This window comes from Tauraco erythrolophus, chromosome 9, assembly GCF_009769465.1.
Source record: "Tauraco erythrolophus isolate bTauEry1 chromosome 9, bTauEry1.pri, whole genome shotgun sequence".
NCBI classification, from domain to species: Eukaryota; Metazoa; Chordata; class Aves; order Musophagiformes; family Musophagidae; genus Tauraco; species Tauraco erythrolophus.
The window spans coordinates 1,986,064-2,013,520 of NC_141473.1; the positions used below are offsets into that span (position 1 = coordinate 1,986,064).

At 41.2% G+C, this 27,457-nt stretch overlaps 1 protein-coding gene across 1 annotated transcript in view; it reads right to left on the reverse strand.

The window, feature by feature from the left end:
- MGMT (O-6-methylguanine-DNA methyltransferase) overlaps positions 1–27,116 on the reverse strand; it is a 149,930-nt gene extending 122,814 nt beyond the window's left edge. The window contains exons 1-2 of the mRNA XM_086616793.1: positions 27,066–27,116; positions 25,127–25,266 (exon numbers count right to left, since the gene is read on the reverse strand). Of these exons, the coding sequence (XP_086472919.1) occupies positions 25,127–25,266; positions 27,066–27,116 (191 nt within the window). The remainder of the gene's footprint in view (positions 1–25,126; positions 25,267–27,065) is intronic.
- Positions 27,117–27,457: the final 341 nt, after the last annotated feature.

Sequence of the window (27,457 nt, forward strand, 5' to 3'; positions counted from 1 at the left end):
CTGTGCAACAGGACTCGTCCCTCGGCCACCAACTCACTGGATTTGCAGTTGGCCTTGTCAGGGCTCACAGCAGAAGGAAACTCAAGTCAAGAGGTGACGTGACTCACGGCCCGCTCCATCACGGGAAGCGTAGGCTACCCAGATTTATGTTTGTTCTAATTTAAAATGCAATTTTCTTCTGATAAATGGTGCTGAGGTGTTTCAGTTGAGGCATTTGACAAGTGATTCAGCAGTGAGGTGTTCACTGAGTCAAGAACGCTCTGCAGTGGAGTAGACGTGGGGGCTCTCCCATCACACAGTGAAAGCTATCAAGATATTTTCATATCTGAAGGGACTAAACTGAGCTCAGAGGTAGAAGGGCTTCATTGCTTTCCTCATGGCTCAAATCCCACAGCTCCACAGCTTGCCTTCCTGCTCTTCCTCTAGATAAGTGTTTTCTACAACATATGGTCCAGCCTGTGAACCTTTCTTTAAGAGCCATCCTTAAGCCACTACGTCATACCTGACTCCACCTGAAGGGACTTGCCTCAGTCCCTCAGCCAAGGTGCACAGAACCACCTCAAAGAAAGCAGTTTCTTCTAGAACTGAAAAAGCAGCAGAAATCCTTAGTAAAGGGCAGGATCCACCAACACCAGCAGAAATTCCTTAATGGTACATCAGATATGGTCCAGTAAAACCTCAATCCAGGGGAGTCAGTTGGAGTTCATGCTCTCCTGCTCAGCTCCATAGGTCCACATGTTCACCCTGGCTACCCACACATCTGGAATAACCCTCAGTAATCCATCTGCTCTCTGCTTTGTCCATGGACGACCAGACTGGGGTATTCCAGCACCACGATCTGCTAGGCACTATTTCCGGAACAAAAACCGCATTAAGGGGAAAGATGATTTTTAACCCAGTTACAGTGGTAGGACAGACTGGGAAGCAAAAAAGTTTTGTAGCGGGATGCTGGGAAATAAGTCTTATTAGGCTCAAAGCATTTGAGAGCAATGTCAGAGCTACAACACTAAGATAAATGAATTTAAAAGAACCACGAGTACTATGGCCTTTGTTCCTTTCACAGGCTGAGATTTAAAATAGCACAGATCAGGCTGCACGGCTAAAAATAGGACACTGCAGCCTACACAGCTTATTAAATAAAATAATGCTTCAACAGGTGTTAATTTTACCACATGTGCACCAACAGTTTTCAGCCAAAATATCTTTTATACTGGGAACTGTGTGTACAGAATTACTAGTAGAACGATTTTTGTGCTATTTAATGACCAGTGCCCAACTCGGTGCTCAGTAAAGGGAAACTGGGTAGTTATTCACGTGACATTCTGCTATAATACAGAGATTAGCTCCAGGATAAGTTTGTGTTATCACTGATTATGCACCTAGAAAGCTCAGTGATAGACCAGGACTAGCTTCTGTACTAGGAACAGATGAGAGCCCTTGGCTGAGGGTATGAAGTCATTGGTATCTGAACCAAACACAGGTTAGGGTGGTATTGAAAAATCAGTAACATAACAACTGTTCTGAAAAAGGTAGCACAAATATCTTGTTCACAGAGGAATGAGAAAGATCTTTCTGGATATGTCTCAGAACAAAAGACACTTATGACTGAGCCTTACAGTACAACGCCCCTGGAAGAGATTGCTTATTATATATTAAAAAAAAACCCAACAAAACACAAAAAAAAACCCTGAAGCCATATGCAGAAAACAGTAAAAACCCAATCCTCCTCTTCACAGCATCTTCCAGGTGATCATCTCCAGCCTACACTACAGATTTAGTCTAGGACAAATCTCGTGGTCCAAACCTCGTGGTCCCAGCTCAACATTGCTGCTCACCCTCCATGCTCCTCTTCATATGGGAACAGTTCTGGCTTCAATTGACTGTCCTGGCCGGGATTATCAAGCATTTCCTTTGACAAAACTACAGGTTAAGTTCTGTCTTCTCTTGTTCCTACCACATATCACCTCCTGCTCCACCCCACCAGCCCAAGGACGAAGGGCAGAGCACCGGAGAGCTGCTGGGCTCAGGGGAAAGCAGGCAAGGAGATGAACAGGCAAAATGCCTCTTCCCGAGTAGGTGTGATGGGCAGTGGGCAGGCGGGGAACGCACGGGATCTTCTGGAGAGGCTCCGTTCATCAACAGCTTAGAAAAAAATCAGAAAACTCAGGACACGTGATCAGATTTTGCCCATTATTACCATTCATTCCAGCACCCTGAAATACCAGACTGAACCTGTATTGGTCTAAGAGCAGAAATTAGAGCACTCAACACCTCAAATTAAAAATATATTAATTTTGTAGAGTTTGAGGGGAAAAAATGGTATTACAAAAGGAGACCCTACTTCAATTTTAAAGTCCTCCCCAACGCAGGATTAGCAACAAATATACTGTGCGAGAGGATTCTTTTGATGGTCTAATTCAAGACTGCTGATTTAAAAAGATCCAATTTTCCTTTCGTTTTCAAAGTTGGAAGAAAAATGCTTATATTACATCCTCTGATCTTTTCACTTGTTCAGATCAATATGTGTAAGTCCTCACAGAAGGGAAATTCTCATTCACAGCTGCTTCATAACTTAAATGAGAAAAAAAAACGAGTCTGTATGTATAAAACCTGCAATGATGTGAAAAAAATGACAAATTTGGAAACTAAATATCAAAGTGTTTGTTAAAGGCATGGAAGAAAACCTAAGTCTTTCAAAAGAGAAAAAAAGGCTTGAATTTTTGCTTCTTGGGGAGTTTTGACCATGATTAGTTTGCATCTGTCACAACTGCCTAAAACAACAATTATTTCCCTTTGCTATTCCATCAAAACAACAAGACACCCTGATTTGGCCTACAGCAACATAACCACTGCAAGAAATTTTTGCTAGGGTTCACTTTGCATGATAAACTGTTGTTAACAGATACCATCTGTTTTTAAATTTAGCAAAAGGGCCCATATTATACAGCTCATTACAAATATTACTAACTCTTAGACAATGACTCTTGTAAAGTGTATATTGTAGCTAATGAAGTAGAAAGCTTAAACAACAAATCATTTACAAGTTTTTGTACAGTTTTTCTAATGGAGGGAGTTTATAATCATAGGAAAATGTAATCACTTATGTTAAGCAATCCATGGACCCAGTCAATGTAGCACAAACAGCCATTATGCAAAATTATGACATTAAAGGGGAAAAGACTATTGCAGACTTTGCATTTTACAGAACATGCTACACAGACTAATAACTTTGAAAGAATTAAGCAGATGAGACCCCTCACTTCCAAAATAGTATTTTTCCACCGAATATCAACAGCATATTCGACTCGGACTGAGATTTGCTGCCCTGAATTAGACCTGACACCAGTAACAAAGGGGATTCCGTAATGGACATCGGCTCTTACAATACAGTGCATTAATGGGCATCATGGTGAACATAATCTGTCAGGAACGGTCACAATAAAGATGTTCTACTGATTAATGTTCCACTAGGCCTGTATTTAATAATTTATATAATTTGTATTAACTTTAAAATTGCCATCGCTATGGTGGAGAAGGAGAAAAAAAAACCCCACAAACAATTCAATATAATAATTTTACACAGGAAAACGTTATACATTGCAATTAAAACTGTTAGGTTCGCACAGGCGTAATCGTTCAAGATTTACAGAGATGAATTATCGTGAAACAAAGCTGCGCATTTGGACAATATAATAAGAGAATACTTCTAAGAAGCCATAAATACTTTATAAATTACATTAATATTGGTGTTTGGGTATGACCCTGTTTATATTCTTATAAACTGTGTTTTTAAATATTATTCCCATAATAATATATGCTCCTATAAAATTAACAAACTTTTTATAAGACATACTGGCGTCGCTTTAAAGCGCCTCCATTAATTTTTTTATACTTTGAATCAAGAAAGAGAAATAGTGATGTTACAGTACTAAAAACTGGTCATTCCGCATTCATTCACCTAATCCATGTTTTTATACAAAGGATTAAGCAGCCCTTCCCGAAGCATTACACCGTGCCGTTCGCGGGTACTGGTCAAGAATATCCTATGCTATCCTATCAGGATGATTAATGAAGGCACCTTTTTCACAGAATGTCAGACTCTGCCTTTTTAACAACTGACCTTTCATAGAATACTACTGAACTCATAATTCCACTTTTGTTCAGTTTCTTATTAGTGGAGTTAAAATTAATACTTATGGGAATGATGGCTAAGGTGATGCACAGTAAATCTTATGGCACATCAACCTTCTGCACCGACTACCAGAGGAATAGTACCTGCATTTGTCTAGTTCAATAGCATAAGTATTCTAGTAAAACTCTGTGTCCTTTTAAAAGACAAATTAGGTCAATATTCAACCCTCTTTCAAGTGCAAAGCTGTACATATGGAGAAAGACTTCCAAAGTTCAGATATCCTCGCAAAATAGTTAATGTACTGTACACGGAGGGATTTTTTCGTCCTGCTGCACTGTTTGAAACTTCCAAGTCGATGTGGACGATGCACGGTATAAAGCTATCCATAACCCATGGTCAACTGTGGGAGACGTTTTAGCAGCCCATCCAGACAGCCTGGTAGCTATGGCCACTCACTCCCCAGGATGGCCACACACATCTCCATACTTTAAAAGTCACGTTTTCCAGCTGGGAGTAAGAGCCCTGCCATGTGCCACCACAAGGATTTTGAGGAAGTCACTGATGCTGTGACAATAACCCTATTTTTGAAATCAGTACACCAAAGAGTTGCCCGAGGTGAACAAAGGACTTCTGCTTCTTTGAGGTGTTTAACATCCAACTCACTGTCATCAGACTGCGCAGGGAAGAGAACAACGATGTAACGTGACACTAACTGCTAATTTACTACTTTAGAACACCAAAAAAATTAAGCTGAATGAGTAAAATCCCAAGTGTCACACATGAGTATCTAACACCACTGCAGTCATCAGATGACACGTCACCCCCATGCAGAGGACAGTAAAGGTCTCTGCAGATCCCCTCTTCTCCCAGGATTACCATCACCCATCATCCAGCCTTCCCAGCTCCACCATGGAACGGCTGCACAAGCCAGGGTTGGTTTCCAACTCATTGTAACAGACCACTACTGTCACCTTCTCCTTCAATATACCACCACTTCTCTCTCCCTTGAAATTAAGGCCTCCTTCCAGCTCCCCTACAACCTCCTCCTGGTCTCCTCCTCCATCCTAACGGAGATGAAAGATGACTGATGAAGGATGACCACAGCCAACTCTAGCTTGCTGCTATCAACACACCTACGAGGCCCAGGATAGAGCCATGTGTGGGGATGGTCACACTGCTCCAATGGCGCTGGAAAGCCCCCACAGGACAGAACAGGTCCCGTGTCAGACACCAAAGCAAAGCTGGCTGGATGAGGATTGCTCTGGCCAAAGAGATGTGATAACGTTGCTCCATGTCCCAGGGCTCGTGTGGCATTTCCATCCCACGCTCTGCTCCTTGGCATAGCCAAACCCCGTGTGCTTCTCCAGCGGCCAGAGCCCCCAATTCCAGTCACACCTCCTTGTTCTGCCATCCAAAGGTGATTAATAAGAGGTAATGGCATGAATCATGGAATCACAGAATGGTTTCAGTTGGAAGGGACCTCAAAGACCATCCAGTTCCAACCCCCTGCCATGGGCAGGGACACCCTCCACTACACCAGGTTGCCCAAAGCCCCATCCAACCTGGCCTTGAACACTTCCAGGGATGGGGCAGCCACAGCTTCTCTGGGCAACCTGTGCCAGTGTCTCATCACCCTCAGAGGGAAGAATTTCTTCCTTAGATCCAATCTAAATCTCCCCTCTTTTAAATCTCCCCTCTAAATCCATTGCCCCGTGTCCTGTCACTACACGCCCTTGTAAAACGCCCCTCTCCAGCTTAGGAGGAATTGAGAAGATGCCTGAGCAAAAGTAGTTCAAATAAAATATGTTGGGATGTGTTTAGTTACAGGAGGAGGAGAACATTTAAAAGAGTAAGAGATGAAATCTTCAGTAAGGATATTCAAAACCATAGCCAGTCATGTTAATATGTCTTTTACTGGCATCAACTCTTTTTCCTCAGTTTTACACATTAACATTGCTAGTTCTAGAAGCCACCAGGCTACGGAAAGCTTGAAGATATTTTAAGACGATGAAGATGTGAAACTTTTTATTGGTACACGAAGAGCAAAACACACGCTCTGGCAGCACTGTATCTGATGTCAAACACTTAGGACATCACACAACTGGCAGCAATTCTGTTGTAAAACATGCAATAATACCAGCAAACCGCAGCTTAATTTTTCTCTCCGCGTTCATTCACATTCATGCGGAGCCCGTTCGCACCCATTATGAGAAAAGGCATCTGCATTATGGCTAAATATCGTATCTTGCAAACAGAACGGCGTTTGCACTGCTTCAAACCATGCAAATCAAAGAGGCCAGGAGGATTTCACCACAAATGAGGTTTTCTAGAACAAAGCTAGAGGACATTGGGATGGATTTCAACCTCTCCTTGCAGCTCAGTATTTTTCATAAGGTCAACTGGGCTGTAACTTAACTGTTCTGTAACTGGAAACCTGAGAGATATGTCCAGCTCCTCAGCAGAAAAACGGTTCCTATAAGGCATCCTAATAAACTGACCATTCTTCACTTTCCAAACAGCCTTCCTGATCCTTCCTCCAGCCATGTATTACACTAGTACGTATAGCTTAAAGAAAAAGCACACCAAAAAAAAAAATCAAAATACTTTTTCTGGAATCAATTTTACTCCTACACTAAAAGATAACAAGTATCTCCTTGCCCTTTCAGTTCTTAGAAACACTATGGCATTGGGGGAAGGATGGGTGTTTTTCCCTGCACAAAACCAAGAAAGATTTTACAACTTTGTCACAACTGAATATTCAGAAGTTACAAGAGAAAAAAATTGAGAAACATGAAAAACGTACTGAGATATTGGGTCTTCCCACAAATTTTGAAGACAGAACTTGGCATATTCCCACTCCTAATTTGCCACAAGAGAGAGGCAGAAAGCCCAACGTTGCAACTCTTCCACTGGTTATGAAAAAGTAGCACCAAATGTTTAAATTGCAGCACTTTCATATGAAAGATTTTTGCAAGTTTTGTTCGTAATTTAACGTACACTTGTACACTGAAAACATGCACACAAGGTGCATATGATCTTGTAGAAAAACCATCCAAACATGACGAGATAGCATGACCACACAAGTAACTGCAAACATTTCTTTCACCTGCTAGCCTAGAATGACCACGAACTGTGGATTCTTCCCGCTAATTCCCACTAACGAAGCCATAAGCCAAGAATCATGTTCTGCTGCACACGCAGTTTTAGAACAAAGAAGGAGTGGAAGGAAATCTGAGTTGCACAGAGTTACAAGAGAGAAATTAAAATCATCTTCCTCCAATTCTGAGGAAGAGGAATCGGGGTCTGAGCCACTCTAGTGTGCAATATTAGGAGTTCACACACTACGAAAACTCACTGTTAGATACAACCAGGTATTGTTCCTTCAAATACAACCACTGGTCCCATGTAAAACCCAGGAACTTGGAACCCCTCACACCGTACCTCTGATGTTATCTACAGTTAAGGTACAGGAACCCCTAGAGTGCTTTAATAGAGTGCTCAAGACTTTGTCAGTCCTACACTGCAGGGAAAACACTACGAATGTGTAAGTACAGCACAGATAGAACAGCAAACGTATTCCCTCAAGTATGAAAGATGAGACAATAACTACAAAGATACAGAATTTTTATGGAGCAATTTACAATGAAAGTGCAACAAGAAGTTCAGCTCCATATTTATCCCAGATCAAGGAACGAAGAAGACCATGTACAAGACAAAAAAGAGAGCTGCTAACAAGCAAATGAACCCCAGGCAGCAGTGGCCATCACAGAGGCTGAATGACATCAGGAAAATCCTGAAGCACTACCATGAAACAGCCTCTGTGCCAACAAACCCAACAAGAACACGATGAGCATCGCACAAAGCCCTCGATGTGCCTCTAACACTGGGGCTAAGCCCTCAGCCCGCTGCAGTGCCAGCTTCCCAATGGAGGGGCGAGGGGAAAGGAGGTTTCAAGCAGAATTGCCAAGGAAAGACCATCGTCACCTTTCCAGCATCTACTTAGAGATGAACAAATATAAATGCACGATGTTAATCAGCGAGGGATAACCTTTCCATTTAAAAAGGCCTCTGCAAAAACCTTTGAAAGACGTCTGCTCGGTTCAGCTTAGCTCCAAGCCCCAGTCTCCAACTCTTCCCTGTGTAGAGAGTGAGGTCATCCAGCAAAACACAGGTGAGAGCTACTGGAGGGATTCACAAAAACAACTTCCCCTTCGTGCAGTAACAAACATCATTACTGAAAAGGTCCATTGAAACAGGTTCTCCGTTCAACTGACGACCCGCTCTGTAGGCTGAAACCTAATTCTGGGATTTCTCTTGGACATAAAAGTCACTTCATCACGTAACGCTGCCCACCCACGCCTGGGGTGATGCTGGCATCCGCATTGTTCAACACGGGTGTTGGGAATCCACTTTTCATCGGTTTCTATTAAACAAACAAGGCGGTCATACACTGCATTACTCAGCTTGAAGCAACGGCATGAAAATTGCTTTCAAACAACAGAATGATATTTAGAAAAATACAATTTTAAAAATGCAATTCCTTAATGGCTGAAAAGTTTACTCAAGATGGAAAGTTAGTACTTAACAGGACTCCCAACTTATTCTTCCATCCCAAGTGCTGGATGAATAAAAAAAGGTATTTCCCAATTAACATACACAGATGTCTCTCCTGCAGTCCAAAACAGAGCAGACCTTTCGATTCTGCAAGTGCTGCCCTGACAGAGCCTGTAGTTAAGTTGTGTGAGCTAGACTTAACTTGGTCATACATTACCTCAATTACTGTGGATTTTTGATAGCAAAGTGATAGACCTGAAAGAGAAGTATTGAGTGAAGACAAAGTTACAATGTGAATTGAGTCAAAGCAAAAATGTAATACATGGAAGGGTCACAATTGGTAGTATTTATTGTATCATTTCAGCAATGCTACTAGTAAATTTGTGCTCGTTCTGGTAGTTCTCTTAAACATTTCAATAAAACTAAGAATTAAGACACACAGCAAGCTTTTAGAATGAGTATCCATAAGCAAACTGATATAATTCAGAAATACCTTCAGTGATCCAAACACTAAACCCAACCTGAGGCAGCCCTTCGCTACCACTCATGTACAAGTTACAAAAAATCCAAACAAAAAAACCCCAAATTTTTAGTCCTAGCATGCTGTGCTAAGAAAATACAAAATCACTGAAGTGACTACTTAGGTAACGGTGCTTTGAAAGAGAAAAATTTTACTGTACACGTAATTTTGTAGCCTATAAAAGAATTCAAGATTCTAGATCCACATCCCAGGGAAGCTAAGAGACTCATCCAAGATGTGAACGTAGCACTACCAGCAAGCAGAAAGTGTTATCAAGAATCTATATCCGAGCTACTTTGTTTTCCTTCAGCTTCATTATACCTGGGGGTTGTTTTTTGGCCATTTGGCATCTTTTTACTGTGATTTATCATGACTTCAGACAAAAGATTCTTTGTTCATTTTCAAATTACCTGCACTGGAAATCACATATATCATGAATGTATTTTTGTTCCCGTATTCTTTTGTTGCCTGCTTTTGTTATTGCTATAAGTTTGATGAAAAAGAATTTAAAAACATATTTCCCAGAACAGACAGGAAGCAAGACATGCTATCACAACCCTGAGGATATCCTCTGTTTCATGCTGAAACATAAATCTTAAAACCCAGAGGATATCTGCATAAATGAAGAGCATCTGGACAACCTCAGAGTCACAAGCAATATTACCCAGCACACCGAAAACTTCTGACCTACAGGAGTTGATAGGTGATCCCAACCACGACCAACAGAAATTGCAACCAACACTGGAGCCGAGTAAAATGGATCTGGTTTAACAGACCAGTACGCAACCAGAGCGGCGAAAGCAGAAAAATCCTCCAAAAACGTTCAAGTGCCAAAAGCCTTCAAAAAAGTAACAAAAACCCCACAAAAGACCACATCCAGCTTGGTTATTTGTCCTTGCCATCAGCAGAAGGTGTCAGAGTGTTTCACAGAATTCAAAGAGAGGTGGATGAGTCGTAACAGCCTAAGGTGCTCCGTGTCAGGGAGAGGGAAAAGGTGTGACCCAGAGATCAGGTCCGTCCAGACTTTGGAATTTTAGAGGTATAAACAGAAGACATTTTCTATATTCTTCAGGTGTTCATGTCAGCATTTAAAATTAGAACAAACTATTTTCAGAGGTGAAGAACATTCATGAGCTGTGAAGAATGACTACTTCCAAATTATTGAGGTATTACATTTCAAATTGCCTTAATATAAGCTGATTTATATTTATGACCAAGTTTCACACAGCGTTTAAACTTTTAAAAACTCCTCCCAAGTCAGATCATTGAACCTGAAGAGTTTATAATATAAGGCAGGAAATATTCTCCATCCTGCTTCTCCCTTATATCCAGGCATCTACACACCAGGCTGTTAAGTGCAGTTATCCATCACAAGAGGTTTTCTAAAAGTTGTTTTGGTCAGCAAGGTTATAATTTATATATTGGTCTACTGTAGCACCACGTACCACAGGAGCTCTACGTCTAATGCAACAGCCATCCAAAACTTGGTGTACTTCCATAACACTTTGCACATGAATAAATGCAATTACTGTCTGATGGCCATACCCGTTCCTAGCGAGCAGTAGGCTTTTTATGTTTAGCATGGACTGATCCACCCAGGAACCCAACAGCCACTTTTTCAAGAAGACTCATTCTCTTTGACAGTAATCTGTGATATAACCCTTATTTCACTTTTAGGAAAATTTAGCCATTTCCTACTGAAGCGTGAAGGTCTATAAAAGCATTTATCTTATTAAAGTGGACTTTTAAAGCCTTTCAACATGAGTGACTTCAGTGCCACAGGTTGGCTGAGGCAAGATGAAAATAAACAGCTCGCCATTAGCTGTTAAATCAGGACTTGAGAAGCATTTCAGCATCACACCAGGACAAAGCAGCACTTGGTCCTTCTGGAACGGGCCATACCGCAGGTAAACCACAGCCTCTGTCCTGGACCTTTGCAGTGCGCATGACTGAAATAAAAAAAAAAAAAAATCTTGAAAGATAAGCTAATTGCTCAGACTCCACGGCAAGAACAATCTGTAGAATCCTAAATTTTTGTAAGGTAGACAGTCTACCAACTTGATTCTGTATATGTGATGAGAAATACACGTAGCTGTCCAGTGGTGTAATTCAATGCCTGTGGCAAAACCAAGTCTTTTTGAATGTTTTCTTTCCAGCTCTGGAGAGACCTTCCATCAGGAGTAGAAAGTGGTCACCAGTTTTGCAGCTTTGTTCGTAAGCACTAGGTACCACCCCTCGTCACAGGAGCCAAGCTGACACCAAGCCAGGCAGCATCTGCCCAGCATCTCCAAGATAAGCATCTCCAAGGTATGATCTCCATGCACATATGGATATTTTACATCAGTGGTAGTGCTATATACTCTTGCATCGTAGCGTCCATGGAACAACTAACTCATCCACCCTCAAAGACTGAGTAACACTGATGAGGCATTGCCAGAAGGAGGATACACAGAGAAACTGTTTATCACCATCATCACCTGAACACAAGCAAAACATAATGGTGGAATCACAAACCCAAGGGTACGTGCATCCATGAAGAAGCAGAGGAAAAACACGTAACAAGAAAACAATCAACTGAATCTGAAGTATAAAGTTATTTCAACTTCACCTCATTACTTCTTGCTCTGAACTAGCACAAGCAGAAGAAATGTCCTCTGCAACAGTCCCGTTTCATGCTAGACAATCCTTATATCACGTGTAAACCTATGTTATTATGAAGTACCTTTGCTAAATAAAACACGATTTAAAAATCTATTGGTATGAATGACAATTTACATATTAGCAGACTACAAGAGTAAGCCTCCGAAATGTCAAAATTAACTGAAGAAATTGATAGCTGTTCAAAACCTAATTTGATTAGCTGATCACCAGGATTTCCCATTTGCTGTCGGTGGTATAATACACTTCCTCAGAAGTTTAAGAAGCAATCAGAAAAGCTTTTATCACCAGCAAGCACTCATTTTAATAAGCAAAGAGGCAATTGTGAGTATTTATCACTTGAAGGATTATATGCACTAAACAGTCTTAAATTCTTCAAAAGCCAATAGGAACTGGTTCTACTGAACCAGAATCTCTGAGAAGCAGCAAAGACGGGCTGTTGGGTGTCCATCTACAAGACATCTATCCTTGGAATTACTCTTGTTTAATCCTTTAACAAATAACTGTTTAAGGAAAGTTAGATTTCAAGACCGTGTAAAGCAATCACCGATAATGCCAGCATTGAAACCATCCCAGCACTGAATTCTTCCTGGCAAAAAGAAAGTAACTGCTTTGACAATGAATTTAAAGCTCAATTAAATCTTTTCTAACATTTTTGTTCAAGAATCTGAAGAGGATGCAGTTCTGTTCAGCACTACTAGATTGACGTTTCCTTCTTGCCTGATTTGCAAGGAGGTCTGCAAGATTAAAATCTGCTACCTTTGACTTCTTTCTGTGATCTCATTAAATCCAGCACAGCTCAAGGAACTGCAACAGCAACCAATACAGACCAAGAATTAATGTCCTTTATCCTATGCTTATCCCAAAAAAAGCTCTGAATTTGGAACAGATTCAAACCAGAAATATTCCCAAACTATCATTTCATTAAAACAGGCAAAATGAAGTGATGCTATAATGAAGTAAAAAAAAAAAAAAACCCCAAACCCAGTAAGGTGGTCTCTGTTCCTAGAACATTAAACTTCAAAGGAAGTTTGTCAAAAACATACCAAAGATTTCCAGAGATAAAACACATCTTCCAAGAGCATACTTATTCTGCTTGGTTTTTCAAGAATTTACTATTATTTTGTTTAAACCAAGGTATTACAGAAGACAAGGCAGGCTACGCACATGAACCAGTGGAAGAAGGGACAGTGACAGTTCCCAGTTTCTGCCCCTCTACAAACTCCCATGAGACACACTGATGCATCACCAGCCAAGAAACACCCCTTGGTGTAAAGCTTTAGAGAAAGCTGCTAGTACCAACACGTTGTTTACGCAGCCCTGCTCTCCGGTGACACGATTCTACACGTTTTGAGTCTTTATTTACTTTAGCAACTTTGATCAGGACCAAAAGTGGACTTCCACTGCCCTGGACACTGATCATCTCATTAATGTTACTTCATATTCCATTTTGATTTAATAGAAAAAAAACTGATGAAAATTAGTTTCTTCTACAGATTAAGAAACAATGCAGAGCTGGCTCCCAGGATTTAGGGACAACATATCTTAGAAAATAAAGCACACAATTTTTGTGTAAACATTTTTACTTATGTGGTTTTTTTTTCCCAAGGTGTCTTAATGCAATCATAGGCTGCCAGAATAATCCTGGTGAGAAGGGATCTCAGGAGGGCTCCAGTTCAACCCATCCTCCCCAGGCTGGGCTGACAGACTCTTGAGTTCCTCCTGTACTTGGGTCCATTGGCACTTGGCACTTTGCAGCGAGGGACTAACTGTCCTCACAGTTGGGTCAGATCGATGCATGCAGGAGCCGCATGGGTTTTTTAGTTCAACCTTTGACAACCAACACAGCAACAGAAGCTCTTCTTATTGCCTTCCTTAGAATCACAGAATGGTTTGGGTTGGGAGGGACCTCAAAGATCATCCAGCTCCAACCCCCCTGCCATGGGCAGGGACACCCTCCACTACACCAGGTTGCTCAAAGCCCCATCCAGCCTGGCCTTGAACACTTCCAGGGATGGGGCAGCCACAGCTTCTCTAGGCAACCTGTTCCAGTGCCTCACCACCCTCAACTTAGGCTCTGCACAACACTCCTCTCCTTCCTCAATCCTGCAGGATTTAGCAGCAGTGCCTCATAGTCCAGCCAAGGCAGCCACCAACCCCACATCCCCAAACTGCTCTTCCTCATCAGCGAGCAACAGATCTCACTGTGCACCATCCTTTGCTCACCCATCCAGCATCCAGGGCCGTGCATCAAAAAAGTGTCCTTGATATCCTCTAGAAAGCATCCCACATTGCTGCCTGTTCAGGAGATACCAGGGAGGTTGAAGTCCCCTATGAGAATCTGAACCCCTATGAGTCTGATTTCAAGACTGTTTCCAGTTTTTCAAAGGTAGCTTTCATCATTTGTAGCAAACTCCCACCCCGTCACTCTTAGTGGCTTCAGGCATGGAATGCCAGTGGCACAGAGGACCTAACACTGCCCATTAATTGGTGCTTTTTGCTAACTGCTTATCACACGCTTAAGACTTTAAAACATTTGGAAATGTTTGTAAGAGCTATGTGGGACCACTGAGTCCCTCCCACTGAAGTGATAGTTCCCAGATTTCAGTGGAACTTATATTTGAGTCTACCTAAATTAGACACTTACATTTAACCATCAGAAAATATGCAGAGTTTAAGTCACCATGTTTCTAGGAACAGCTCCATACCCAGAGATACTAACAGCAAAGGTTAAAACCAGAAGCTTGAGGCTTTCAGAAGCAGCCCGAGGTCTGGGATGAACAGCCCGAGGTCCGGGATGGGCAGCCGTACCCTGTTGCCACCTTCAGCCTTCCCGGCAAAGCATCTGCTGCTCCATCCCACGGCGAGGGACTTCACACCCTGCCAGGAGCACCACTGATCAGAATTTAAAAATTCTGATGCAAAATAAGAATAAGATGAGATGTGATATGGAAACCAGTACTAAATATTTAATATGATCAGCAATTCACAATTATTTCTTAAGTGCCTCTTTCTGGGTAACATTTTTCACTGCATGATCTTAGTCAGAAGATAATATGAGATGCTGCTTTTGAATAAGTTAAACGTTTCCCTTGCTTTACTTGAACACAACAATGCCACCATTATTAATATTTTTGCTCTACAAAACAGCACTAGCCTTCCAAAGAAAAAAGTCCTTGACCAAAATATCAGAGGATATTAAACTGAGAAGTGATCTACTGATGCAAATCATTAAATCTATTTGCATTTGCCTACTGAACCCTAACACAGAAATTAAACTACATAGTGTGGGAAAAAGAGCTGGTTTTGCATGGTTAAAAGGAGACATCTTGGAAGATCCAAGCTCTATGTCATTAATTTTCCTTCTTCCCCTCATTAACAAGTAAAATGTTTTCACTGCTTGAAAAGTTTTAATAAATAGGAAAAAGCAGGGCAGCTGACATAAGTTTTTAATGTAATATACAAGAGCTTTTAATATTTTTACATATATTAATGTAAAAGCTAAAAATAAATGTTAAAAGGTTACGTTTGTGAAGAAAGAAAAATGGCATTTACAGTTACAGGATAAGGTTTTAGAATTTAACTCTTTCTTTTCTGGCCTGGTGTTCCGAAGACCATTTGCCATTTAACTGAAAATCAATATAACTGCAGAGGTGAGACACTGCAGAAGTGGCACGTGGGTTAAGGACACATCTTGCCTCACGGCTCCACACTCCAGGATGATTTACTGGGCTTTGTCCTACCAAGTCTTAAATTCTTTTTATAGAAGGAATTAAGGCAGGCGTTTTAAGAACAGCTATAATTAGCACGAGCAGTGGTAGTATGTGATCTTTGTGAGCGTTACTGCAAATCCATGAGCCAAAGTGGCCAACAAGGAGCAGCTATCGCAGCTGCCACCTCCAGCTAGAGCTGGGCAAAGCCACCCAACACCAAACCCAAACAATCCTGGCACTTCTCAAACACTGTACATTGTTCTGATCGTAGCTCTTGCATAGTCAAGGCTCTTCAGGTAGATATCACAGACACTTCTCAGCAAAACACTTCCCGTAATTCAGTTGTCTCAAGGAGAGCTGCAAGAAGGGTTCCTATCATCCAGATGGGATAATCATATATATCCCACTGTCTATTCTCAAAACAGCTCTGTGGCTTTAAATTATTCTCACCATTATCTATGTATCTAATTTTTTTGAGGAGATCAGAGAAGCCTGAGAAGAAAACCAAGATGAAGAGTTGCAATATTTAAGAATACCCACTAATTCTGATACATAATAGAAACATAATCCATGTCATTACGCGGCCCGTTTTCCCATCTTTGCAGCAAGGATTTGCAATGGAAAAATGCTCCACTGCATTAATCTACCTCTGGCACGAGAAGTGGAAAGGTTCAACTCATGGCCTCAATTACAGAAGAGTTAGTAAGGATACACCAGGCATAGCATCTGTGGCATAGCATAGGGCAGGGTGTCAGGAAAAGAGTTCTTTCCTGGGAAATTTCTTGAAGAGATGATGCTGCATAGACAAATTCTCACACTCTTTAGTAAAATTATTTTTCAGCACTATTATGGCTCTACATCATCTGCATTAGGAATAAACCCATCATATTTGCAGTATTTTCAAGTATTTTCAAGTGGGTGTCTGCACGAGTTGCATTATCTAATATAGTTTGTTGTTGGTTTTGCCACTTTTAATATATCACGGCTGTAAAATGCAATCACTGGGTTGTTATAACATTTCTTGCTTTAGAATTTAGAAGCGTTGGCCAACCATTGAGGTTTGAAAACACAACACCAGTCGAGCAAAGAAAGCTTTTTGCTCTTCTGCACACCAAAACAGGGCTTTTGGCGACGTGGCGTTGTCTATGTTAACATTAAAAGTTTTAAAACATCAGATTAGGACCATGAATAACGGCTCAGTATAAATCTGGATTTATTTTCTTTTTTCACATAGAGACCTCAAAGGCTTCTCTGGCTAGATTTCTGGACAAAACCACGACTGGAGACCTGCAAAAACCACTCCTATTTGAATCTTGTAATACTGCCTTTGACAGACAAATAGAAATGCAGCAGTGCTGTCAGGCAAAATAACACATCTAAAGCACAGTATTGATTACAGTGGAGTTGCCCAAGATTCCCTTCAGTTTAAGTGAGAGAGGAACGTGGGTTTTGCCAATCATGCAAAATAAAATTCACCATCCACACCTGACAGCAACACTTCTGCAAACCATTGCTAAAAACACAGGAAACTACGTATTTGAGCTGCACAACGCGTAAGGCTTTGATAAAGTGCAAACTTTCCACGTTTTTAGAGTTTATTTTGGTTTAAGTTTTTGAAACACTATTTCCAATAAAAAGTTTTCTTATCTTGACGCAGCATAAACAATCTGTAGCATCTCCACAAGAAACTATGAAAAAGCCTAGCCTAGTTTATTTTTAATAAAAGGAGGACTATGCTATATAATAACTCTTCCTGCCACATCTGTTGAATCTGCTGAAATAAAGATTGATGCCTGGATATTTGTAGACACTTCTACCAGAGAAGGTAATACTTTTTTTTTTTCCTTTCTTTCCTTTTTTTTTTTTTTTAAATATATCATCTTCCTGTTATTTCCAAGTAATCTGAAGTAACAAGCATCATCTTCCTATTACCCAGGCATCTGCATGTTTTGTTTCTAAGACAAGCTGCAGAAAACTCAACGAGATTTGTGAGAGCTTAGTGCCACAAGTTAAAAGATATTCAGAAATAAAAGGCTTAGAATGAGAAATCGGTGTAAGACCGATCTTTTGGTGACTGTTCTACACAGGCACCCAAAACATGCTTTCACTTCATTCATCAATATGAAAATCAACATTGTCAGGGGTTAAAACTCAAGAGAAGTGGCCTGAAGGTCAGACCAACACAGAGCACGTGTGTGCTGCTCCACTGCCCCACATGCACAGCCTTCCCTCTGTTATGAAAGGAATGAAACATCTAAAATCCTGTGTGGATTTTGTCCCCAGGCATTGATCAAGCATCACTCCAGAATCACAGAATCGTTTGGGTTGGAAGGGACCTCAGAGATCATCCAGTTCCAACCCCCCTGCCATGGGCAGGGATACCCTCCACTACACCAGGTTGCCCAAAGCCTCATCCAACCTGGCCTTGAGCACTTCCAGGGATGGGGCATCTACAACTTCTCTGGGCAACCTGTGCCAGTGCCTCACCACCCTCTGAGTGAAAAATTTCTTCCTTATCTCTAATCTAAATCTGCCCTCTTTCAGTTTAAAGCCATTGCCCCGTGTCCTGTCACTACACGCCCTTGTAAAAAGTCCCTCTCCAGCTCTCCTGTAGGCCCCCTTTAAGTAGGACCAGGCACTCTCCAAGCCAGGCAAAGTTGGACTCTGAAGCTTTTGAGAACAAGGTAGTACAGAAGCAAAGAACACGTGGAGTTGCCCAAGCCCTTCCGAAGGGCTTAATACATCAGACTCACATCAAATGCCAACTGTAGCTCAAACCTAATCTGTTTATATTAACACCTACAAAAGATCCATCTAATGAACCATTTTCCAGTCAGTGTAAACAGTAATTAAATATATTAAACTATAAAAAAGGAAAGTGCCATGCAAAGCATACTTTGATCACTGCTAAGTGCCGTCAGCCTGGATGACTATAGTATTTACAGGAGTAAGTGCTCTGGTTTAGCTGGCAGGAAAGCGATGCATCTGGGCTTGTCCCCAGTCGGTCGGTGTTTTAGCATCTTCCCCCACGGGAGCAGGAGCACCACCTTACAGAGGACAAACACAGCCACAGTAATTGTTGAGAAGACCAACCAAAAATAAACACAATTTTCCAAAAATTAAAGAGATGCTGGATTTTATTAGTGTTATTACTCATAAGGTCTATGAGCTGTATGCAGACCACAGGATGACTCCATAGGGACAGTGGTCTTGGTCTCCTGAAATAATCAGCAAAACAGCTTTACTTATCCAAGAATAATGGTTGTAAATACAGTTGACCATCTTCAACAGCAGAAATGTCAGGCTCTGCAGAAGAAACAAAAGCCGGTGGTTTGGTTCCACCAGATACACCGAATCTTTCCTCAAAAAAATGACCTGAAGTCTACAGAGCTTATGCTACCAGTAGCTTAAGTTTCAAAGAGGTCTCTAGGACACTTTTATAGAATCATGGAATGGTTTGGGTTGGAAGGGACCTTAAAGATCATCTAGTTCTAACCTCCCTGCCCTTTCTCCTACATTAACTGATCATCCCAAAACCATTAACTTCTTACCGCAAATATATGCTTCACCTCATTCAGATTTTATCCTATACCATTTTAATTAGAAAAATCTCTGCTGTCACACAATAATTTTAAGGAAGAACTGAACGGGGAAGAGCAGCATCTCTTCCAAGCTACATTGCCAATAACCCTTTATTCACATAAGTCACATCAGATGTTCACGGTAAACCAGAAATCTATCCAAAGCAGTTAAGCAGAGCAGTGGCATGCCCACCTCCTTCAGCCGCTTTTTAGTATGCCCCTGAGCTCCACTAAGTTTCTTAGCCTTGGCTGATGCTTATTGGAAAAATAGGAGGAGTGGCACTCTCCCAAATGCCTCCCACTTGTGGCATCAAAGTGAGATATCACTCACAGTAAATTTTACAGTATGAGGAATGAAACAGTTAGCAAAGTTGACATTTAAACCATCATCACTGGCTATGATTAAATACCTCGGAGATGAACAGAGTGGTTCACACCTCTCCAAGTTATTGTTCTAGGCTCTTATCAGACTCCCGTACACTGCTGCATCCGCCGCCTTTTCACACACTTGAGATTTTCTTTGAAACTGTAATAGCTGGGAAACTGTTTAAACTGAGATTCTGGAGAGTTTCTGGTAATGTTAAACTGGCAGAGATTGTCTGAAGCCCCGGAGAACTTCTTGAACTGCAGATTCACCCTTAAAAGGTTTAGGCAGATTAATAATACAAGAATGGCCAAACTGGCTCCTTGTTCCTCCTTCTCTGATCTCAGTAAGACGCAGGGAAATGAAATACTAGAAAGAAAATTGCAGATCACCTGCAAGAAATACAGAGGGCAGACGGGATCATGTTGCTTCCAAAAGAATCTTCTCTTCTGAAATCAAGAGAAGTCTGGGGTATTCCTACAACACCAGGAAAACACACATTTTAACTGTTTGAGCAATGGTAAAGCAAGGCAACTGCCCAACCTCACTTCTCAAACATGCATGAAATGCCAAAACCAACTGCAGTCTCTCAAATTCAAGTCGGCATCCTTACTAACACCCAGTTCCCAGAGTCTACAGAGGAAGAACAGACCATCTGCACATGTTGTCTCCTCTAGGAGATGGAAGTCAGGTTCCTCCATCGAGCTCACACCAGCCGTGTGCCCCAGCAGCCCCTGGGCTGCAGAAGGGGGAGACCAGTGGCAAGAGGGTGGCTGTCCCTAAATCATCCACATCCTCAGCTAATCATCCTTAGCCAGTTCAGCTAAGCTTTTAAATGGAAAAACTCAACTTACCATGGTTGAGCAACCTGATCTAGTGGAAGGTGTCCCTGCCCATGGCAGGGGGGTTGGAAACAGATGATTTTTGAGGTCCCTTCCAACCAAAGTGATTCTGTGACTGCAACCTTGCATCCCATGCTGGATGTCAATACTAGCATAATGTGGGATGTGTGCCCACTAATCAGATGGCAAATTTAACTTTCATTTCACATGCATGCTCATCAGTATGCAGTACCATGTCACGCTGTCCATGACCCCACACCCAGCAGGACAGGATTTTCCAACTACACACTGGAAGTTGTTTCAGTTTACCTCAAGGCATGTTATAACTTTTACTAAATTCCTCCAGCTGCCACTATTTCCCTTCATTAGCACATCTGCCAGCTACAGAACCCGCAGGGAGATGGGAACCCTGGGATGATTCTCCTGAGGGAAGAGGGAATTCCTCAAAGAATTTGGATTTTTGCAAAACAGGGAAAAACTGTTCCCTGCTGCCATCCCAACTGCCAAGTCACCATCTCATCCTTCCAAAGTATCTTCTGCTGGAAGTGTTTAGCACAGGAAAATATAAGCCTGGTTTCTGTTACCCTTTCAGCTCAGAAGCAAGACAAGGCTGCTCAAAAGAAAATCATCCCAGGGTGAAGCACCACAGCCAACAGCAGAATAATGAAGAAATCTAATTTTGAAATTTCTGAGCTGCTAAAGACACTTAGAAGTACAATAATAGTAAAAAAGTGAGTTTTTCTTTTGGACATGAGCAAATAGAGTGAAAAACTTATGTTTCAGGCAGAAATATTGGAAGAAAGAGAAATATTAGTTTAAGACAGTTATGTTTGCATACACTGAAAGAAAAACTACAATAGCTGATACAGTATTAAGACATATATAGGATATATATACACTTTTAGTTCTTTTTTTTTTGAAAATGTAACTGAATCTGAAGTTCTTGGAAACAGACAAATTGATAAAAATCAAGCTTCATCCTCACTTTTTGCCCCGCTTCACAACCATGAGGCAATACACTCCAGCTTGTTTGGGAAACTGCCCGACAAGGAACATGGGGATCTCCAGACAGCCCGCGAGCCCACCACGGGCACCTCCTTACGATGCTGCACGGAGGTTAAAACTACCACAACCACCACCCTACGGGTAGCAAATGCGAAGAATTTGGTCATTCCTAAGCTATTCTGATACTGACATCATCTACCCTGGCTCTGTCTTCAGCACTTTATTAACTGACAATGTCAACTTGAATGATAAATGAACGAGTCAATCCACAATTTCAATATGAGAACAGAAACAGGTGATTTCAAGTTAGGCAGTTGTCAGCGCTGCACTTAGGCTGCAAAACGGCTAGAAACAACTTGAGTGAGCATTCAGCAAATTAAAACTTTCACAATCGCATTTAGCTAGAATTCTTCATGTAGAAATATGAAAGTTTAATTTATGTATATATACACACATCTATTTAAAAAGCTTGAATAAAAATTCCTGCTCCCCAAACAGAAATCATTATGCCATGACGTGCCCTGACTTTTAAACTCTGCCAGCTTCACAAGAGCAGAATAACCTTAGGTTATTACAATTAGTTTCATCTCATTAATAGATCAATTTCCTTCAAGCATACTGAAAACCGAATTTTACTTTGTTGCTTCTCCTTTTAGTCTACATTATAGTCTGTGATCTTAAGTTTTAAGGAGAGCCATCACAGACTAGGTTGTAATCTAAGGTGATTAATTGCACAGCGTTTTACAAGCTGTAAAACAGAGCAAGATCTCCACAAACCGACTGTGCCACTGACCAGGCACTCTTATCAGATTTCTCCACAACCAGCAGGCTTGTCTGACGGATTGCAAGTCTTAAGTATTTATATATTTCAAAGGTTTACTTATTTTTGTTGTTAAAAAACCCTAAAATCTCTATTGATTGTTACACGCAATTCTACACGAGAAGTCCCGAGCACCGTGGAGCAGAATACCAATATTTATTACCAGACTTGTGCTCATTATGGTTCTCTCTGACAGGGGTCCATTAAAATCAATTTTTATGTTTCTTATGTTTTTTCTTTTTTCTACCCAATGTTCTTACCATAGTGTTTATTAGCCAGTTAGGAGAAACAGTGGGCACTGTTTTGTTTTTATTTTCTTCTGTCGAAAATAACGAGGCCAGATTTAACTATTCACTAACAACGAGCAGAAGAGATTAAATGCTATACTTCAGCACAAACATTTACAGATAGCTTTCAAATTTTTAGAACTTGATCATCAGTAAAGACAAAAGTAAGTCCCACCTTCCACCTATTTTTCAGATATAAATTCTTAAAGTAATTGTAAGAATATGCTGCTTGCCATTAACTTCTGAACCACTCCTGAGTAATATTCCATCTATAATATAACAATTTTTGCATCCAAGTTATCAGATGGCATGATTTAAGTGTTATCAAGATGCCACTAAAGCCTCAGCACTTCTGGGATGCCAGGAGATTAACTCACCACTGTGAAAATGGAAAGATCAAGATCAGATAAAAATTAAAGAATTAGCAAAAGGATCTAGATGGCCCGATGTGGTCATGTTCTTCAGGTATACGAGACTCTCCTTCAACCAGGCAACCTGGCCACATTATAGGTGAGCAAATGGTAGTGCCCATAAAGGAAGAAAGATGGGGAGAGGCTGTTCAGGAGGGCCAGTTGTGATAGGACAAGGGGTAATGGTTTTAAAATAGAGGGAGGTAGATTCAGGTTGGATATTAGGGAAAAATTTTTTACCATGAGAGTTGTAGAACACTGGAACAGGTTGCCCAGAGAGGTGGTGGATGCTCCATCCCTGGAGACGTTCAAGGCCAGGTTGGACGAGGCCCTGAGCAAACTGATCTAGTTGGAGATATCCCTGTTCCTTGCAGGGGGGTTGGACTAGATGACCTTTGAAGGTCCCTTCCAGCCCTAACCATTCTATGATTCTATGATAAATCAGCAGCCAGGCTCCCTCAAGGAGGAGGGTGACCCACCTTTTGTGAGCAGCAGCACCTTTCATTTGTGCAGGCAGAGGTGAGTAACAAAGTACTCGGAGCTTTGAGGGACACAGGAGTCATTTCCTGGAAGAAGGTCTGTGTGCTTGAAAGATCGATTTCTCTATCCTGCCTTCCCACCACCACTTGCTCTGAAGATATTTACCGTCCCTAAAAATTCTGTTCAAAACGAGAAGGCAAGGCAGCCAGTGGAACATTTGAAACTTCAACGTCAAAGACAGAAGTCACAGACCTTTGCTGCTACTTCTCCAGCAGAGCTACACAAGCACACCCAGTATAACACCACCTCCCCATCCACCTTCTTGCTCTCTACTAACTAAGAGCCTGTAATATTTTCTTCCAATAATCTGCCATTTCACTATGGGCCTGTATTTTTTAATACCCACAACTTCACAATCGTTTTTTGGCTTCAGCTTTCTTTTTCATGCGATTCACTTTACGTCCAGAATGATAAACACACAATTTCCTGTATTCTTCAGCTTCAAGAGCCCACCGACCTTTTTCCTACTACTCTTTAATCTACTCATCGACGTTTCCTCTTCTCGAGGGTGAAGAGTCCTCACCTGCTCAGCTGTTCTTCACGCAGACACTGCTCTGCAGCAAAGGCAAGGTTCAGCCTTATCCTAAATACTGCTTTATTTCCATTCCTCAGCAGCAGAAATCCAATACTGGTATCAGCATATGAAGAACCCAAAGTATTTATTTCCATATCACTAGACTTGGCAACACTGTCAAATCCAGGGGCTTGAGGGTTTTTATGTTAGAGGGAAAACATTTCAACCAGAATACACATTATGCTTCATATTCCTGATTAATTTTACACACATTTAAATTACAAAGATAATAAAACAGAAAAATAGAAAAGTGGAAACAAATCAATGGAGAATTTCAGAGGCAACAAGCAGGGAAGAAAGGACAACATGGAGAGCAAATCCAAACCTGTTTGAGTCTCGTAAGAAAAAGCTCTGCTGTAATAAACTGTGGCAAAGGCTGCAATTTCATAACCAAAAACAGCTGAGGAGACCAGACTTAATAAGTAGTATTAGTATCTTTCATTTTGGCAGAGGAATTTGGCAAAGAAATTTGGCATTTAGTAATTTTGAACGAATCCAGTGTTTCTTCTAAAAATGTCACTGTTTCCTCATGAAGAAGGGAAAAGCAAACCAAAGACCTGAACAGATGCACTTCAGCAGATTGAGCAGCCCTTGTCTCCAACAGTAAAACATACCAACACCTCCTCAATCAGTCCCAGATTTGAGACATCACCTCCACTGCCATGTACATAATCCATTCTCCACGTACATAATCTGTTCTGAACTCCAGAAGACATTACAGATATGCAAAAACAACCGATCAGTAATTAAAACAATTATTCAATCCCAGTTCTGCCTGTTGGACTACAGAGATGCAGATAGAGGTCTGCAAACTTTGCAAAGTATGGGAGGAGGTGTTAATCCTCAGTGACACATTTATACGTGTGTCCAAAATTAGGAGGCTACAAATATTTTTATTTTAGAACATTTCTTTGGTAATATTATTGATGCAGCAGAGAAGAAATGCATTTTGGAGCTGCCAATCCTTAAAGGTCCTGGAGCCTGGTTTTGCCTCTCAGAGGAGCAAGCACTGTGTTCCCAGTATGACCAGGAAAAAATAGCACTCAGAGTCGTGTCTTAGATCCTCTGGACGTTCTCTTTCCTCTATCACATCCATAAACATAAGATCAATAGGACACGAACTTACCCGTTTGGCAGCACGCTCATTTTGGGAAGTTTTATTTCGTGTAAGCCTGTTTCACACCCAGAGATCTCGAGCTTTCCCACGGGGCTCAGCAGAACCGCGCGTTTCTCCTCGCACTCAGATTCTCCCTGTTTGGGATTCATCTGTTTGTGAAAACAAACTCCTCTTTAATCGCATGCATTCTCACCAAGGAACATTCATCTCAGGATATTTTGAGTAGTTTTCAAAAGTAATCTAAAAAAAGCAAGAAACCAGCATATTTCAAAATATTATACTTTCGAACCTCCAACTTGAAAGGAGCCATCCCAAGAAGTTGGCATCTAAATCAAAGTCTCAAAAATGTGTTAACCAGCAGAACAGTGACCTTCGTAAAAATCTCAAATAGCAGTTTCATGGCTGGTTTATCAGCTAACATCCAATGTGTTTTGACACTGATTTCAAGAGGATTATTGTGACAACAAAGGATTATTGTGACAACTGGTTTAGAGCAGCAGTGTTATGCAAATAACAGCTGGAACACAAGTAGAGTATGTCTGCTGGAAAAATATATGAAAAAAATCAATCATTCCTTAGTAAAAGAAACATTTTTTTATTCCCATTGTTACTAGTCTGGTTTCACGATTACTGATAGGATGTAGTTGGAAACAGATGCCAGGCATTTCTCAATATTGTACAAGACCAACAATAACATACTTGTCAAATTCATCTTGGCTCAAAAAAAAAAAAATCCAGTCTGGCTCAGTAGATGGTTGAGTTGTATTTACAGTTTGGTTTGTACAATCATTAGGAGAGAGAAACAGGACAGAACACCACAAGTATGTCCACTGCAGCCACCCAGACACCAAGCTGTAGGTTCAGACCACATCACCATCGGTGCTGTACAACCAGGACAAAAAAAGCTTTTGCTCCAACGAGCTAAATTCAACTGAAACTGGACCAAAAAAGTGAGCAGAACAAAGAAACCCAAGAAACTGTAAGGCAGCACAAGCTATCGATCAACAAACATCCCAGTTATGTTGAGACCTCAACAACGTTTCTTGGTGTTGAAGATCACTCAAACCATACAGCTTACTTAGTCTGCTTTACATCTAAAAAGTCCACCTGCTCCTGTACCACCTCCAAGCACAACTGCACTACCTTATTTTCCCCAGTATTTCCCAAGTTATAGTCTACCTCGAAGCACTCTGAAGTCCACCTCACCTACGACATCCATGTCTACCTACAGCAAGGGGGACGATGCCAAAAGCCCGATGAAGCGTGGGAAACGTAGACATGATCAAGAAGTCGGGAAACTGATTGCAGAGCACAACGACAGACTGGGGGTACATCAGGAGACAGGGAAATCCATGCATGACTACATACAGCTGGCCAGTGCTCACCACTGTATGACAATTTTTTTTTCAAAATAAGATAATTTCTTCTTAAATCCTGTTATTAAATGCCATGTAATGAAGTCACATCTGCAAACAATACAATCGGTGTGAAGAGAGGATTAAAAAAATAGAGTAGGCAGCTTTGTCCTCCAAGGCAAAAGTAAACTTAAACCTCCAAATTCTGGGAAGCACTTACACAATTCCTCAGTTACAGACACATGGCAACCGGGACAACGTTACTCAACTTCAAGCCTGACACACTGCGCAGAACTTCACGAAGAACTGCAGGTTCCTAGTGGTTTCTTTAGTTTGACCGCAATCCAAATCAGCTTTTTGCTGAATAATCAAATGTTTGCTGGTGTTGAGGAAACTCCTTTCGACCAACTTTTTCTTTGTTCCTTCTTCCTCCTCAAGGAGAGGACATGGGTGAACTTTTTTTTGGAGCAGCACCTCACTGCAGAAGTCTTAGTGAAAAAGCAACATGAAAGTCCACATGATGTGAAAACCAGTATACATTCTTCATCTTTATTTGTGTGACAGCCCTAAACTAGATGCACTGAACCTCGTACCATGTACTCCACGAATATCACAACTTCGTGATCAGAGGACAGCTTTTTCATTATGAAAACACAGAGGAACAGAGAACTATAAATAACCTTATGAGTCCACACCAAGTTGAACTAAGCTTTATAGATGAAAACCTTGAGCGAGTACAACTAGTATTTTCAGTCTGGTTTATCATGCGCACTGGACAGCGATATTTAGAAGGTTTATTTTTATAAAAGAATGAAACTGCACAACATATATCCACATACATATGCGATTGCATTAGGAGCCTCAAAGATGAAGATCACTACAGATGTACAACGCACACCATCCTCTGTCCAGATATTCGTGTGCCTTTTCACTATTAACCTACAGCTACTGAGATGAGCCAGAGAAGATGGAGGTAAGGATGTGC